This window comes from Antennarius striatus, chromosome 8, assembly GCF_040054535.1.
Source record: "Antennarius striatus isolate MH-2024 chromosome 8, ASM4005453v1, whole genome shotgun sequence".
Lineage (NCBI taxonomy): Eukaryota > Metazoa > Chordata > Actinopteri > Lophiiformes > Antennariidae > Antennarius > Antennarius striatus.
The window spans coordinates 23,733,417-23,748,838 of record NC_090783.1 but is presented as its reverse complement, the minus strand read 5'-3'; the positions used below and the strand labels follow the sequence as shown (position 1 = coordinate 23,748,838).

At 43.6% G+C, this 15,422-nt stretch overlaps 1 protein-coding gene across 2 annotated transcripts in view; it reads right to left on the bottom strand.

The window, feature by feature from the left end:
* Positions 1–1,467: 1,467 nt before the first annotated feature.
* Positions 1,468–15,422, bottom strand: part of LOC137599976 (uncharacterized) — a 20,872-nt gene continuing 6,917 nt past the window's right edge. Inside the window, exons 2-9 of one of the 2 annotated variants that reach the window (XM_068321271.1) lie at positions 12,989–13,083; positions 12,560–12,626; positions 11,317–11,683; positions 10,515–10,586; positions 5,251–6,368; positions 3,620–4,446; positions 3,263–3,508; positions 1,468–3,150 (exon numbers count right to left, since the gene is read on the bottom strand). In XM_068321271.1, coding sequence (XP_068177372.1) covers positions 2,897–3,150; positions 3,263–3,508; positions 3,620–4,446; positions 5,251–6,368; positions 10,515–10,586; positions 11,317–11,683; positions 12,560–12,626; positions 12,989–13,083 — 3,046 coding nt within the window. In that variant the 3' untranslated portion in view covers positions 1,468–2,896. The remainder of the gene's footprint in view (positions 3,151–3,262; positions 3,509–3,619; positions 4,447–5,250; positions 6,369–10,514; positions 10,587–11,316; positions 11,684–12,559; positions 12,627–12,988; positions 13,084–15,422) is intronic. The other variant, XM_068321272.1, reaches the window with a different exon arrangement.

The window sequence follows — 15,422 nt, the reverse complement described above, 5'->3', positions numbered from 1 at the left end:
TACCGTAAATAATTCGATAAATAGTTCGCAGCAATATCGCGGAATTCGTTATTCTGTGGTTCCCGGAACACATTAACCGCAAAGAACGGGGGCGCACTTTGTATATACAGGTGTATATATATCTATGCGACATAATTTCTGTTAATTGGTAGATGCTAGCCATCACATGATGTGCACCACCTTTTATGTTAGATAGGAAATGAAAAAAAAATCTGTGCAGTTTTTACACGTTTTGTATTTATTACATATTTTTTATTCTTTTAATTTTCCTACTTTTGTGTTGAATGTTCATAATGTTATAATTGTTACTTGCTACGAAACAGCCTCAGGGTGAATGCAGCAGGAAAAGTTGCCCATCATGAACAGAAGTGATATTTTTCAAGGCATTTGTATTCAAAGCTTGTATCTCTAGTAGAAAAACTTGGAAAAAAGGCACCCTCTTTGTGATTTCTGGATGCTTATAGGAGATCATGTGTTAATGCCATGGAAAATAAAAATACAAATTGTAATTTAAAAAAAAGCAAAAGATGCCTGATATTTCATTGAATTGTAAAATGCTGAAGATATAGGGGCTTTTCCACCATAGACAGAAAATGTCAGGCACCTGCCCTTTGGCAGAATCATAAAAAATATCAATTTGGATTGTAATCAATTTAGAGAAGATTTTGTATACATGAATGCCATTTTATCTGACATAATTTTAATTTCTCCCAGTTTTTCAAGCTGTTTCGTGTTGCCCCTTATGCCACAAGTACCCCCCCCCCCACACACACACACACACACTTTTTGTGATTTATCAATCATGCAAAGCACAGCACAATCCCCACAGATGTTCATCAGTTCACACACATCCATATAGTGTGTGACGGTGGTACCACCCAAGGGGCCACCCGCTCATTTCATTCATTTACTCACCAATCCAAAAGCCATTCGGGTTTGTGGATCTCGCCCGTCGATATTTTGAGGCCAGAAATTGACAAACGGCATTGAATTTGTGGATGAGTCACTACCTGGACTCCAGCCAGACGTGTAAAGTAGTCAATGTGTGTGAGGTCACCATAGGTACAAACTGATCAAGCTTCTTCTGGGGATTGGCTTCAGCTGTGAAACTCTGGATTGACCTGTTTTTCTTTAGCAGATGAACACTGCTGAAGAAAAACAATTTGCATTAAGAATCAATCAGTATCATAACTTGTGTTTATGCTCAAGCATTTTCGGCTTTAAATAAACGTTCTATAATCTTCATTAATCATGTTTTCAATCCCCAATATCGGTCAAAAGAAAGGATTTTTCCCCTCTGGATTTGTGTCAAATATTTGATTTACGAAACAACACTCCCACCTAGTGGTTGTAACACTGAACTACATGTGAGAGAAAAGCAGAATATATTTTCTACTTTTTTTTCTCACAAGTCTAATAATATTTTCAATTATTGATCTGAAAGAGACAAATATTTCACTTTTGGTGACTTTAAGCTTTTATAAGACTTATAAAAAGAAAAAACAACACATAACCAAAGCATGTCATACATTGATTTTCTTTGTTTCTCTGAGGAATATTTACATACAAACTTATGTACAGACAACAATAACTCAAAAAAAGGAGAAAAAGTTATATATAATCTAGCACGAACAACCAGTTAGCATACTGATAATATATTTGTTATGTACAATGTAACTGGTGGGGTTAGAGCAAGAAAGAAGAAAGTTTCTGCCAAATGTTTAAATAACTTCAACGATCTGTCTTGAGGTTTTTTTGGACGTATCTGATAGACGCAGATTTTCCAGAAATATTGAGAAGAAATCAAAAAATCTGGGTGAGCTGCACAAAATGTGGTTACAGAAAGTACAGAAGGGGCTCTAGCCGTTAAAAGCAAAACAAAAACCAGAACAATTTAACAAACATGGTGACACAGAACAAACACTTCTCTGATAAATGCCCACTTTTTTTGAGAAACTTCTGACACAACCATGGTAAACCTTCTCCAGCTTCTTGGCCTGTAGCACCTTTTTTTCTGCTATGAACAACAAAATGCTTTACAAAGTGACAAAACAGCAACCAATAGCAAACTAATACATTTGTACTGGTCCTTGAGGGGAAATGACAGTTGTTGAGAGTGGATATCGTGTTTCTAGACTTTAGCTTCAAGACATTCTGAGGGATGGTATCACATTTTTCCTCAGGAAGCCAACAAGGCTTGCTTTAAATCATATTTGTCCTAATTAATAATAATAATTAGGAACTGTAAAAAAAAGTACATTGTGCATTTTATCCAGTACCTTTTTACATGTACATCACAGCCAAAGCAGAATGAATGAGTTAATGATCAGAACTACACAGACAAACTGTCTGGTGAAGGATCTGGTTATTATTCTATACTCTAATTCTACAGCCACTATTAAGTAGAGTGTGACCCAGAATCAGGCCATTTGTCTTATTTATGTCTCCAAGTGCATAAAACACTAACACTACTCCACAATGTTCATAGAACCACACTATGCTGCCTCCCTTGTGTATATTTGGGTTTAGTGTATTTAGAAAGAGAGTTTGTACAGCACAATAAAGGCTTCCGCCAACACTGTGGTCCCCATTCCCCCTCCATGGCACATCTGAAACGGCACCCATCCAACGCACAGCTTTTGATGAGATTTGCACTGGAAGTTAGCAAAACAATGAAGTTGATAGTGTTATTTTTTAAGCAAAAAAAACCCACAAAGTTGTACAACAAAATTTTTTAAAAAAAGAGAAAAGGTGAAATTTAGGACCGTCATCTCAAAATTAGTGTACTTCCACGGCAGCGGGGTACCATTTGAGAATCTGCACTCATGAGCTGCCCCCTCCGACACACACACACATCCACACACACACATCCACACACACACACAGCCCCGTTTTCTCAGCAGACAATAAGCGGCTGAGGCTCGCTGTCGCACCGCTGGTTCTTCTTCAGCAGCTGGATGCGGTTGTGGCAGTAGAACTTGATGGCTCGCCAGTCGCGGTGGTTGCTGACCAGCAGGGGGCACTGTTGCAGGCAGCGCTCGCAGTCGGCCTTGGCGGGGACTCGCAGCTCGTTGATGTTTTGGGTCAGGTGCTCCTCGACCGCGGCTCGCTCCGCCTCCGACCAGGGACGCTTCAGGACGCCTCGTTTGCCTACAAGGGAGGAAAAACGAAGATGAAGTGTTACATTTACCTTGTTTTCCGAGACATGAGAGTATTTTTAAATCTGTCCTACATGTCTTTAAATTTAATGACATAATCAAACCTGATCTGGGCTGACCTGAGCCTCTCCTGCCGTTTGTGGCTGGAGATGGAGGAGGTGGAGACGCATGCATGTTCTTAAGCTTCTTGGGGCGCCCCACGCGGCCGTTGTTTTTGCCCTTCCTTACATACAGCAGGGTGGGTGTGGGGGCAGGAGCAGGAGGAGGGGCGGGCGCCTCTGGCATCTCTCTCACCTGTTCTCCTTCAGACTCGCCTTCTGAGTAGGAGTCTGCCGAGTTTCCTGACATAACTGGAAGGAAAATGGGAGAAAAAAATGATGCAAGGAGGGGATAGAACGATTAAAACTCTTCTTTTTATTCTCCTTGATTCCCAAATATCGGAAGGAAGCTCCTGATCTCACCATCCAGTTCCAGGCAGATGTGGTTCAGGCTCATTCCTCTGAACAGGACTCCGTCTCTCTCTCCACAAAGCACCACCCTCCCCACTCTGCCCATCAGGCCCGGGTCTTGGCCAATCCCTGCGCAGTTCTGCGTCACATGATACTCCCTCTCCAGGAAGTGCTCCAGCCTCTCCACGGCACCGCCCCCCGGCTGCCCGGGCTCCTCTCCTTCCCCCAGCAGCAGCAGCTGGGTCAGGATCGCCACCTGCCGGCGAACCCGGGTCTGGGTGAGGGCTCGGGGGTTGCGGGTGCCGCTGGAGCGGGCCAGGCTGCGGAGGAGGTCGGTGCCTCTCAGCGGCGTAGCGGGGGAGTGGTACGGCCTGGCGAAGACGTACGGGTTGGTGGGGTCGACCCCCACGTCCTGGCGCGTCTCCAGGAGGAGCTCCAGGCAGGGCTCGCAGTGAGGCGGGAGGATGAGGGGCTGGACCCGCCCGCGTTTACCCTGGACCCCGACTCGAGGGAGGTGAGGGAGCACCAGGCGCTCGAAGGGGGACAGGGAGGCCTCCAGCGGGGTGAGAGCTGGAGGCGCTCCGGGCGGGACGGGAACGGGGCACTGGGGGGTGACGCGAGCGCGGTATTCGTTGATGGACAGCTTGGACACCTCGCACTCGCGGCGCCGGTTGTAGAGGATGAGGAGAGCCAGGCTGGAGTGGCAGAGGAGGCGCCAGGCCTCGGCCGACTGCAGCTGGCGGGACAGAGACAGGAAGGCCGAGTGCTGCAGCCGCCGGAGGTACAGAACCAGAGAGGACAGGGACGACAGGAGGGGCAGCAGGTGGTGGCGCCCGGAGCTACGGACAGACAGAAGCATTAGTTCACTTTAGATTACTAGTGTGAAAAATACTAGTGTAAATAACCATGTTATTACCATTACTACTATGATTTGTCCTTTATCTGAGGAGGTTAAACTACTTACAACAAAGCCTTCACAGAAAACTTGAAAATGTGTCTCATCGACTCCTATGGCGGCCAACAGTAAACGACAAGCCAGTTGTGATGTTTTGACCAAATGTTATGTTGTGATATTTAATAGTACAGTGTTTGAATATGTATATTTTTACTATATTCTAGATGTATTTTACTGATTTTACTGCTTGTTATACATCATGCCCAGGGGACTACAGGTTAAAACTAACCTGGTTAATTCTGTTTTTTTAACCATGTGTAATCATGTGTTTTATGAAATTGCATTGTCCCCTTCAAATAAAAGACACTAACAATTTAATTCTGTCAGTCAATCAACTGAACCTTATTGATTGAAATCTAATTTGCTCCCTTGATACAGTCATTCAAGTCCTTGCTTTTAATTTCAATAACTGAAATTAAAAACTACAGTATTTTCCACACTATAAGGTGCACAAAAAAACTTTTAACTTCCTCAAAAACCGACAGTGCGCCTTATAATCCAGTGCGCTTATGTATGAAAAAGTTTTACAATAGGTTTATTCATTGAAGGTGCGCCTTATAGTGCAGAAAATACTGTATTTAAAGCCGTGTCCCTGAAACCCAGTGGTGTGATTGATGATTAATCAATATTAAAAACGATTATTATTCAACTCTACTGTAAAATTTTCTGGTAAATCAGGGAAACTGACCTCAGCAAGTCCTTGTCTTTATCTTCTGCTCCACTTTCATCTTCTACTTCCATCACTCCATTCTCCTCCTCCTCGTCTTCCTCGTTGTCCTCCTCTTCCTCATCCTTTGGTGGCTCCATCTCTTTGGACGACTTGCTGCTGAAGGACTGATGACACAACACCTCCACATCCTCCTCTTTGGGCCTTTTAACCTCGACCACCTCAACAAACTCTTCCCCTTGGTGCTCTTCGTCCTCCTCCTCCCGCGTTTCTCTCTTCAGCCTTCTCACGGCTCCCTTCCTGGACTGTGCTACATTCACAGTCGGGGGGCTTCTCTTTAACACAGACACTGGAACTGCACTCTGCGCTCCTGGGGGGGTCGGCGCAGGAGGAGTGCCGTTTCTTCCGCTGGAGACAGGGGATTGGCTGGTTGCTGAGAGAGTGGGCGGAGACATGGACAGATCCTGCACGTCGCTCTGTGGAAGATCTGAACTGTGGCTCTGTCCCGCAACTTGTGAAAACTTTGATTGCTGCAGAGCGTGTGTGTGAGCGGTGGAGGGGTGTGTGCTCGGCGCGTTCAGGCGAGGCATCTGTGTGAAGCGCTCCACCAGGGCAGAACACACATCCGGTTGGTGGGCGTGGTGTTTATCCAAGTGGCGTCCCAGGGAGCGGAAGTGACGTCCACAGTACTCGCAGGTTTGGCGCATTGAGTCGATGGACACCCCTCCTCTGGAGGCATTGATGTTAACGTTGTTTGTGGCGTTGGAGCCCAGTGGAGCAGGAGCTTTAAACACAGACTTGGCCGAAGATGAGCAGGAAGGAGAAGATTGCACCGGAGAGTGCGGTGAAGGAAACAGACGGTTGTGAGAAGAAATACTGGTGTGGGAAACCGATGGCGGACGACCAGGTGGGGTCCGATTGGGAGTCTTTTTCTTTGAAGGAGTGCCACGGCGCTTTTTACAACGTCGTAGCGCACGGCCACGGTTGCCTGCGGTGTCCTCGTCCGCAGCAGCGTCTGAGTCGCTGGCATCAGAGTGGGAGATGGGGGCGGAGGAAGGGGACAGGGACCAAGAAGGGGTGACGTAGTCCTGCTGCTGCTGCTCCCGCCGATGGGTTGTTGGAGAAAGAGGCTCGTCCTCCTGAAAGTACAACACAAGGTTGATAAAAAAAGTGCACGTCACTAGCTGTCTAGAGAAATCTTTACTGTATTAACACAATATATAACAGTAGCTTTGAGGTTTTTCTGTACTCATTTTTTGATGTAACAACAAACCTCCAATATCACTTCTTCAAAATCACATTTTCTTTTTTTGTTCATTTTTTAAACAAGTTAAAAATAAAGTTTAAAAAAAAATTTTTTTTTAAATACTTTGAGCAAATTTGACTTTTTTTGCTGTCAGAACAGAAAAGCTTTGGGTTTGTTTTATAAAAAATGTTTACTTCCTGTTATATTGCAGCAGAGCAAGAAGGTTCCCGGTTCAATTCCTTTCTATGTGGAGTGTGTATGTTCTCTCAGTCTCCCTCCCAGTTCTCCAGCTTCCTCCCACATCCAAAAACATTATGAGATGACTACAAGCGGCTCGTCTTCAACAGGATGGATGAGTATTCTGACCGTGGTGAGATGAGCTGTGAAAACTCCTATAGCCCCATCTAGTGTTTACAGTTTGTAAGGACCCATCAATCCTGACCTGAAACCACCAGAACCCAAACGAGTCTGACAGAGTGTTGATCACACTCAGTTTCATTCCCCACATGCTCTTGTCCAGACAGCTTCCTCTGTCAAGAGGGACTCTGGACTCCATTAGACACTCTCTGATTGGTGGTTTAGATTCCGGCTAACTGGATTCTTCTAAATGGAATCAGAAGCAATAGATGAAGCTACTGGAGTCTGATTTCTCACCAATCACCTTTGAAAAGATATATGAAAAAATGATGAATGATATGACTGGACAACTACAGCTAATGTGATCAGGGAGACAGGTAGGAGAGTACTTGGTGTGTCATCTGGAAGGAAAGTAGATAAGGAGACTTGGTGGTGGAATGAGGAGGTACAGGAGTGTATACAGAGAAAGAGGTTAGCTAAGAGGAAGTGGGACACTGAGAGGACTGAGGAGAGTAGACAGGAGTACAGGGAGATGCAGCGTAAGGTGAAGGTAGAGGTAGCAAAGGCCAAACAAGAAGCTTATGATGACTTGTATGCTAGGTTGGACAGTAAGGAGGGAGAGACTGATCTATACCGGTTGGCAAGACAGAGAGATAGAGATGGGAAGGACGTACAGCAGGTTAGGGAGATTAAGGATAGGGATGGAAGTCTATTGATAGGTGCCAGTAGTGTGATGGGAAGATGGAAAGAGTACTTTGAAGAGCTGATGAACGTGGAAAATGAGAGACAACAAAGACTAGAAGAGGTGACTGTTGTGGACCAGGATGTAGCAAAGATTAGTCAGGATGAAGTGAGGAGGGCACTGAAGAGGATGAAGAGTGGAAAGGCAGTCGGTCCTGATGATATACCTGTAGAGGTTTGGAAGTGTCTAGGAGAGGTGGAGTAGAGTTTCTGACTGGGTTGTTCAACAGGATCTTAGATAGTGAGAAGATGCCTGAGGAATGGAGGAGAAGTGTGCTGGTGCCCATTTTTAAGAACAAGGGAGATGTGCAGAGTTGTGGCAACTACAGAGGAATAAAGCTGATGAGCCATACAATGAAGTTATGGGAGAGAGTAGTGGAAGCTAGACTAAGGGCAGAAGTGAACATTTGTGAGCAGCAGTATGGTTTCATGCCAAAAAAGAGTACTACAGATGCAGTATTTGCTTTGAGGATGTTGATAGAGAAGTACAGAGAAGGCCAGAGGGAGCTGCATTGTGTTTTTGTAGATCTGGAGAAAGCTGATGACAGGGTGCCCAGAGAGGAACTGTGGTATTGTATGAGGAAGTCTGGAGTGGCAGAGAAGTATGTTAGAGCAGTGCAGGACATGTATGAGGACTGTAAGACAGTGGTGAGGTGTGTGTAGGTGTGACAGAGGAGTTCAAGGTGGAGGTGGGACTGCATCAGGGATCAGCTCTGGGAGTGACCAGGAAGGATAGGATCAGGAATGAGTCCATCAGAGGGACAGCACATGTCAGAGGTTCTGGAGATAAAGTCAGAGAGGCCAGACTGAGATGGTTTGGACATGTCCAGAGGAGAGATAGTGAATATATTGGTAGAAGGATGCTGAGTTTTGAACTGCCAGGCAGGAGGCCTAGAGGAAGACCAAAGAGGAGGTTTATGGATGTAGTGAAAGAGGACATGAAGGTAGTTGGTGTGAGGGAAGAGGATGAGAAGACAGGGTTAGATGGAGGACACTGATTGGCTGTGGAGACCCCTGAAGGGAAAAGCCCAAAGGAGAAGAAGATCTACTGCTGCTTCAAAGCTCATTTTTTAAAAATACAATCAACAACAGACGTGACCAGTCCAGCTTATTAAATAATGTGAATCTAAATTAACTTCAGAAAAGTGTCACCACAGCAGCAAATCATATCGACAATTGAATGTCACTGACTTTAACTGAATTTACTGCATGGATGTTCAGTTTTCCACAGTCTAACAAGATACAGGAGATCGCGATGTAAAAGCCAGGCTTCACTGGCAAGAGAAGAAAAAAACATTTAGAAAACAGACCGCAACGCTGTCTGCAGGTGAATTTACTTATACTGCTTTAATTTAAGAGGGTTCAAATTGATGATGACTTGGAAGGTCATTACTGCACAAAATACTATAATCATAATCATCAAGTCTTCCTTGCTTTCCTCTAGATTAAGTCCAAGTACAGCGCTGTCCACCCACATCTGCACAGGAGGCATTCTGAAGGCACGACAGCGTGTCATAACCGCATCTACATTTGTTCACATGTGTTTGTAGTTTACTAAATCAGTGCCATGTTTTTCACTGCACAGATGTGAGGCAACAGCAGCCACAAGGGACAGATCAGAGAGCTGAAATAATCTACATACAATGTTCATATTTATGGTATGCATTGAAAAGACAACGACAGTAATCCCTCGCGAATTTGCGCAGAAACACACGTGACTTCACCTCATCGCGGACTTTTAGTAGGTAGTCACGTGATGCCGTACACGCATTCTAATAAACTGCCCAAATGGAATAGACCTTCCTATTTTAGCAGAAGAACCGTCAGTGTCAGTGTCACCTCCGTGGTGTAGCACCACACATACGTTTATCGTAAACTCTAGTGAGATCACCAACACTCAAAAAAATTAAAAAAAATTAAAAAAAGGTAGCCCCACAGGTGTCATGATGATTTTAGGAAAAAATTTGTCAGAATTTGGAAATGAGTCATCTGGAGTCATGCTTGCGGCCAACCGATGAATAGAAGGTCTAATATTCCTCCTCTTCTTGTAACTACTCAGGTCTTTTGCTTTTAAGTGATCAGTTATGTTCACCAGTTAGTGCTGAGTATTGCCCGCTGCAGTCAAACACCACAGAATGAGAGGAGAGTGACCCTCTACCTCTGGCTACCCACCCAGCACACTAGACTTCACACACATGTCAAGTTTGAGAACAAGTTGAGACAATTTTAGCCCCAGTCGTTCACTTATTTACTCTGAGCACCGACTGTCCTGAGGGAATCCTGAGCAACCGGTTACAAGATGGTTCAATTAGTCTTTTGCCCCTGAACCCAGGTTGGACTGCTGTGGGTCACTTCACTTAACCAGGCAGAGTTCACCATCCTCCATGTCATATTGAGCGTGCTCACATTCCACCTACACCACAGCGAGCAATATAAGGAAAAAAAAAGTGACTGCAGCAGCCGTCCCACAAATTTTACTCAAGGAAAAAACTTGAACATTTTCTCCTCTTTTGAGCTGACAGTACTTGATTTACACTTCGTGTTCAATGACAACAGCATCTTGTCATCCCATGCTAAGGGCATGGAAGACATGCCATTAGCAAACACCTTTCTTCACAGTTGTCATTTTGAATTTAAGAATTACACAGATGTCCTAAGTTTTTGTTTAATTGGTGACATTTAACTCAAAAAAAATAAATAGATAAAACCTTTGCTTTTTGGTTAGTTGATAATTAGGTGATGCAATGTTTCAAAAATGTGAAAACTGGGAGGCAGGTTGAATTAAATATAGCAGTTGTGTAGTCTCATTTTTCATATAATTACTGTGTGTGTGTGTGTGTGTGTGTGTGTGTGTGTGTGTGTGTGTGTGTGTGTGTGTGTGTGTGTGTGTGTGTGTGTGTGTGTGTGTGCTTTTTAGAAAACAGAAGTTTTTTTCTTTTACCTTTTTGATGTTGTTATTCTCTGTGTCAGAGTTACACTCGTGTTGAGCTGGAGATACGGTGCCACGGAAACCCTGTGGGACACAGAGCAGTCACGTTACAACAGCCAAAACGATGCTCATTACCATTTCTTGTCACAATCATCCTCAGCTGTCAACTTAGAGAGGAGGAGGACACAACCTCCGCAATTGGTCAAACACAACAAACTTTATTCGGACACCAAAAAACTGCTTAGAACAAGATAAACCGAAGAAAATGATCGGAGATGCTTTCAAACACTGTCAGCTTCTTAAGAGCAACAGACATGGGGAGATCAATCAGGCTAAAATAACAAATAAAGAACAAAAATCAATTCTCCATTTTGTTAATTTAATGTTTATAAAGATGCTGGTGGTATAATTGTTGTTGATTAAATTGATTCAAATCAAATGAAATCCATTAAATGAACAGATGTCATGTTCGAACCATGGTTACTGTTGCTAAAGCACTATAGGTAGAGAGAAAACTAGAGCTCTGCCGTCACCATGGTAACCCCGTGGCCTATGCTGTGTGTGTGTGTGTGTGTGTGTGTGTGTGTGTGTATGTGTGTGTGTGTGTGTGTGTGGCCAATCACCAGTGTGTAAACACATATGGCTTTTTAATCTAAAGTTATTAGTGATAGCTTGTGAATGTACTTCCATATTTGTGAGGACCAAGAAACCAGGGATAGACGGGTGACAGCGTAAAAAGGGTTAATATATCTTGTCTATCAGATTCAGGTCGACAAAATTTGACAATTTGAATTATTCTCCTCGAGGTACTGACCAGGTTCTCCCCCCACTCCGTGAGGCTGTAGTCCACGGTGATCTCTTCGCCCTTGGTGATGTCTCGGATAGCTATGACCACTAATCGCACCTGGTTGCCACAGTGGACCTCTCGGATGCGGCAGTTAGGGGAGGGGGGAAAGGAGCTGGCCGTCGGGGCTGGAGCAGAGGCTGTGGGGGCAGCGGGAGCCGTGGATGCAGGGGTCAAAGACGGGGCTTGAGCTGAAGTCACCGTGGTTGGGGCCAGAACAGGGACTGGAATCGGGGTCGGGGCCGAGGAAGCAGCAGGACATGGAGCTGGTGTGGAAGCTGAGCAAGAACTGGTCTTGGCTCCGGAGACTTTGCTGTGAGCCTGGTCTGATGAAGCACTAGGAAGTGACGACAAATGATTAGCAAATGAAATTGAATGAATGGTGTCTTAACGTGGAATTTTGAAAAAACGGCGGGTCTGCTTTGTTGTGTGGACGCTGTGACCGCAACTTTTTCTATCCGGGGGGGGTGTCCCTGCGACGAATACCGCTGTGACGTCATGCATGTGACCCGTGTCTACATATACACACGGAGCTAAAAACAGCTATTTTCTGACGTATAACAGCTCCACGTCGAAGATGCGTTGTTAAACATGCTTGACACTCGAATATTTGTTCGTCTGTTTCTTTCTTTATGAGTCATAAAGTTTTATTTATTAATTCTTTCACGTTCCTCGCCAAAGATGCCAACGCCAGTTCTGGAGGTTGTCCTCCAGGAGGAACAGCGTGAATTTCAACACGTCCCGGTCCTCTCTCCTGTCGTTCACGGAGTTGTTCTGCTTATACACGTGTTGATCAACGCACTAATGCAGATACGTGTGGACGGAGGCCTAAGAAAGTTCTTGAAGACGTTTCGTCTCTCATCCAAGAGACTTCTTCCGTTCTGAAGGTGGCTGGACAAACGTATCCACACATACAGGCTGGTGCCAGTGCTTCAGGGCAGTGATTCTCCATTGTAGGCCACACAGTGCTACCTATTTCTCATTAGACTATTTAGTCACTTGCATTCTTTTGACTGGAGATAAATCATCCAGATTAAAATGAAAATCAAGTGTTTGGTGAGTCTTGAGGAGCACAAGTCAAATATATCCTACAGATCCAAGCTAACAGACGTTGTTACTTGTTGTCTTCACACAGCTTCATAAAGCTTTCACCTTTTATTAAACTGCATGCAATTTAATATCATCCAAAAAACCCCCAAACACATACACTCACCTCTCTGTGTTGTAGAAATGCCCGTCCGCTGTGAGACGCTTATTCTCTGCAGCTTCCTTTCGACCACCTGAGAGCGCAGTCAGTATAAAAGGATTACATACCAGTATGCAAGGACACACACACACGCACACACTCACAAAGGTCATCACCCCATCTCCTGGAGCACATACACAGGTGTGCACTACAACACATATGTTGGCAAGCATGCCTGTGCGTACACACACACACACACACACACACACACACACACACACACACAAGTAGGTCAGAATCACTTGCACACGCTCCACCCTCATACCAATCAAACAGCCACAGAAATGCATACATGTACAACCACACACCAACACAAGTATGCACACACACATGCAGTTGACAATATGGCATGCAGATATAAGACACACACACACACACACACACACACACACACACCTGGGCTGAAGCTGTGTTCAGGCACGCTCTCCTCCTCAGTGTGTGAAACAAAGACTTTGACGGGTGTCCCCTTCCTTTTCCTCCCACAACCGCGCCTACAGTGAACACACACACACACACACACACATGTAATTATGATTCAATCCATCAGCCTAGTAACCCATCAATCAGGTCAGAGACTGATCAATGAACTGATAGACAACCAATGGATTGATACAAAGCCCGCGTGTAGCCATCCCATTCATGCAAAGAACAAAAACTCAACAAAGATTGAAACTGATTTTTACTGCAATCCAAGCAAAACTCCCCATGAGAAGGATTTAACATCTTTTTACTCACTCTATTTTAAATTTAGAGGGTAGGAATGCTCCAAGTAATTAGAAGTTTATGGTCCTGCATTTAAATCTATTCACTTTATTTTACCGAGGTGTCAAATATGCATTTGTGGATGTAATGCCGTCTTTTTGGACAACCAGACGACAAACACGCCCACTGCATTCTTGACTTGTGACCCTATATATATAAAAAAAAGTGAGCCATCATTTCAGTGCCGAAGAAATTGAATTTTGTTGGCTGCACTAGTATGTACATAGTGAAACCACAGAGCCCACAAGAGAAAATACAAACAATAGAAACATAAAACAGCTGCACACAAAACAACCAGCATCACTTGAATTTTAAAAGTGATGTAACTGTAACCTTGTTTTAAAATCCTTGATATTAATAGTAACACATCTTTATATATATATATATATATATATATATATATATACATATATATATATATTTTTAAATCAAATTTCTCAAATATTAAGTCTTACGATTTTTTGACAATCAAAAGATAAGTAGAAAAAAACAGTTCTAGAAGATAGTGTATGCAGGAATTATGTAAAGTTGAAAAATTCCTGTTGATCAGAATGACACAGTATTTTCTGCACCATTAGGCGCACTGGACTATAAGGCGCACCTTCAATGAATGACCCATTCTAAAACTTTTTCATATATAAGGCGCACTGGATTATAAGGTGCACTGTTGGTTTTTGAGAAAATTTAAAAAATTTATTTAGGTGCGCCTTATAGTGCAGAAAATACTTTAATTGAATTAGCTCCTCTGCATATAACCACGGCAGATCAGCTCCTCTGCCTACGACCACATAGGACCATAGTGACATTCTATAATCTACTGGTGTTTATGCTGGATTGAAGTATGCCATTACAACAGGCAGTTCAGACGCAGCCACCTGTGAGAGCCAAGAACGGCCTATCCAGATTATCTTCAGACTAAATCCACGCCAACCCTTCGTTGCTCAGAAGACCTGAACCGGCGTCGCCTTGGCTGATTCTGGGTTAGATCAGTTAGCTCAGATCTCAGAGCTGTTTTCATCAGTCCCTACTTTACTCACATGACACTGGAGGTTTTTAAAACTAGGCCATAACAAGACTGTGTTTAGGGTCTTGAGGTGTTGATTTTTCATTGTATGTGTGTGTGTGTGTGTGTGTGTGTGTGTGTGTGTGTGTGTGTGTGTGTGTGTGTGTGTGTGTGTTTGATAGAATACAGGACAGATAAGGAGGAAAAATAATTATGGGATGAAACAACAGGGATGGGAGAAGGAAAAATATAGTGTAAAACAGGGAGATGTCAGGAAAAAGGGAGCAAAAAAAGAGACAAGACAGGAAGATGCTCTCCTTCAGCAGAGACATCAACCAGACCCACTGTCTTTGTATTGATCCATTCCACTCCCATCTGGACTCATGATTCTTTGTGTGTGTGTGTGTGTGTGTGTGTGTGTGTGTGTGTGTGTGTGTGTGTGTGTGTGTGTGTGTGTGTGTGTGTGTGTGTGTGTGTGTGTATACACGTGCGTGTCCGTGTGTTGTGTTTTTCAGGAGTGTGAGGCTACATTTGTGCTCACATATGTGCAGACTGTTTCCCCCTCTGCACCAGTAACACACATCTTGGCTTTGCAAGCATGATTAGAAATTAAATGTGATGATTATGAGTAAACTTAATTATCTTGAATGTAAAAATTAAGCATGAGAGATGATTTACTTTGACTCAGACCACAAAGCTGGTGCTGTCAACAAAAATATGACAAACAATCCCACACAACATTTCACCAGGTTGTTCATGTAAGAGGTTATGTTTGATGTAATTCCTTTGGATTTTACAAGAAATTTTTCAATAATTTAAATATACTAAAGGTTTTGTGTATCGCTGTGAACAGGATAACGCAATGCACTGAACCTATATCAAGTGAATGCCAAATTGACCCAACAGGTCAACAACTTTTACAACTCTTTACCGCATGATAAAATGAATTCCGCTCTCATGGTTCTGATTTTCAAAAGATAACCAATTAGAAAATTCTATTTTATACAACAAAATTATGTTTTCTAACATGTTACGTATGTTCTTTGATAGAAATCTTGTTGCTAG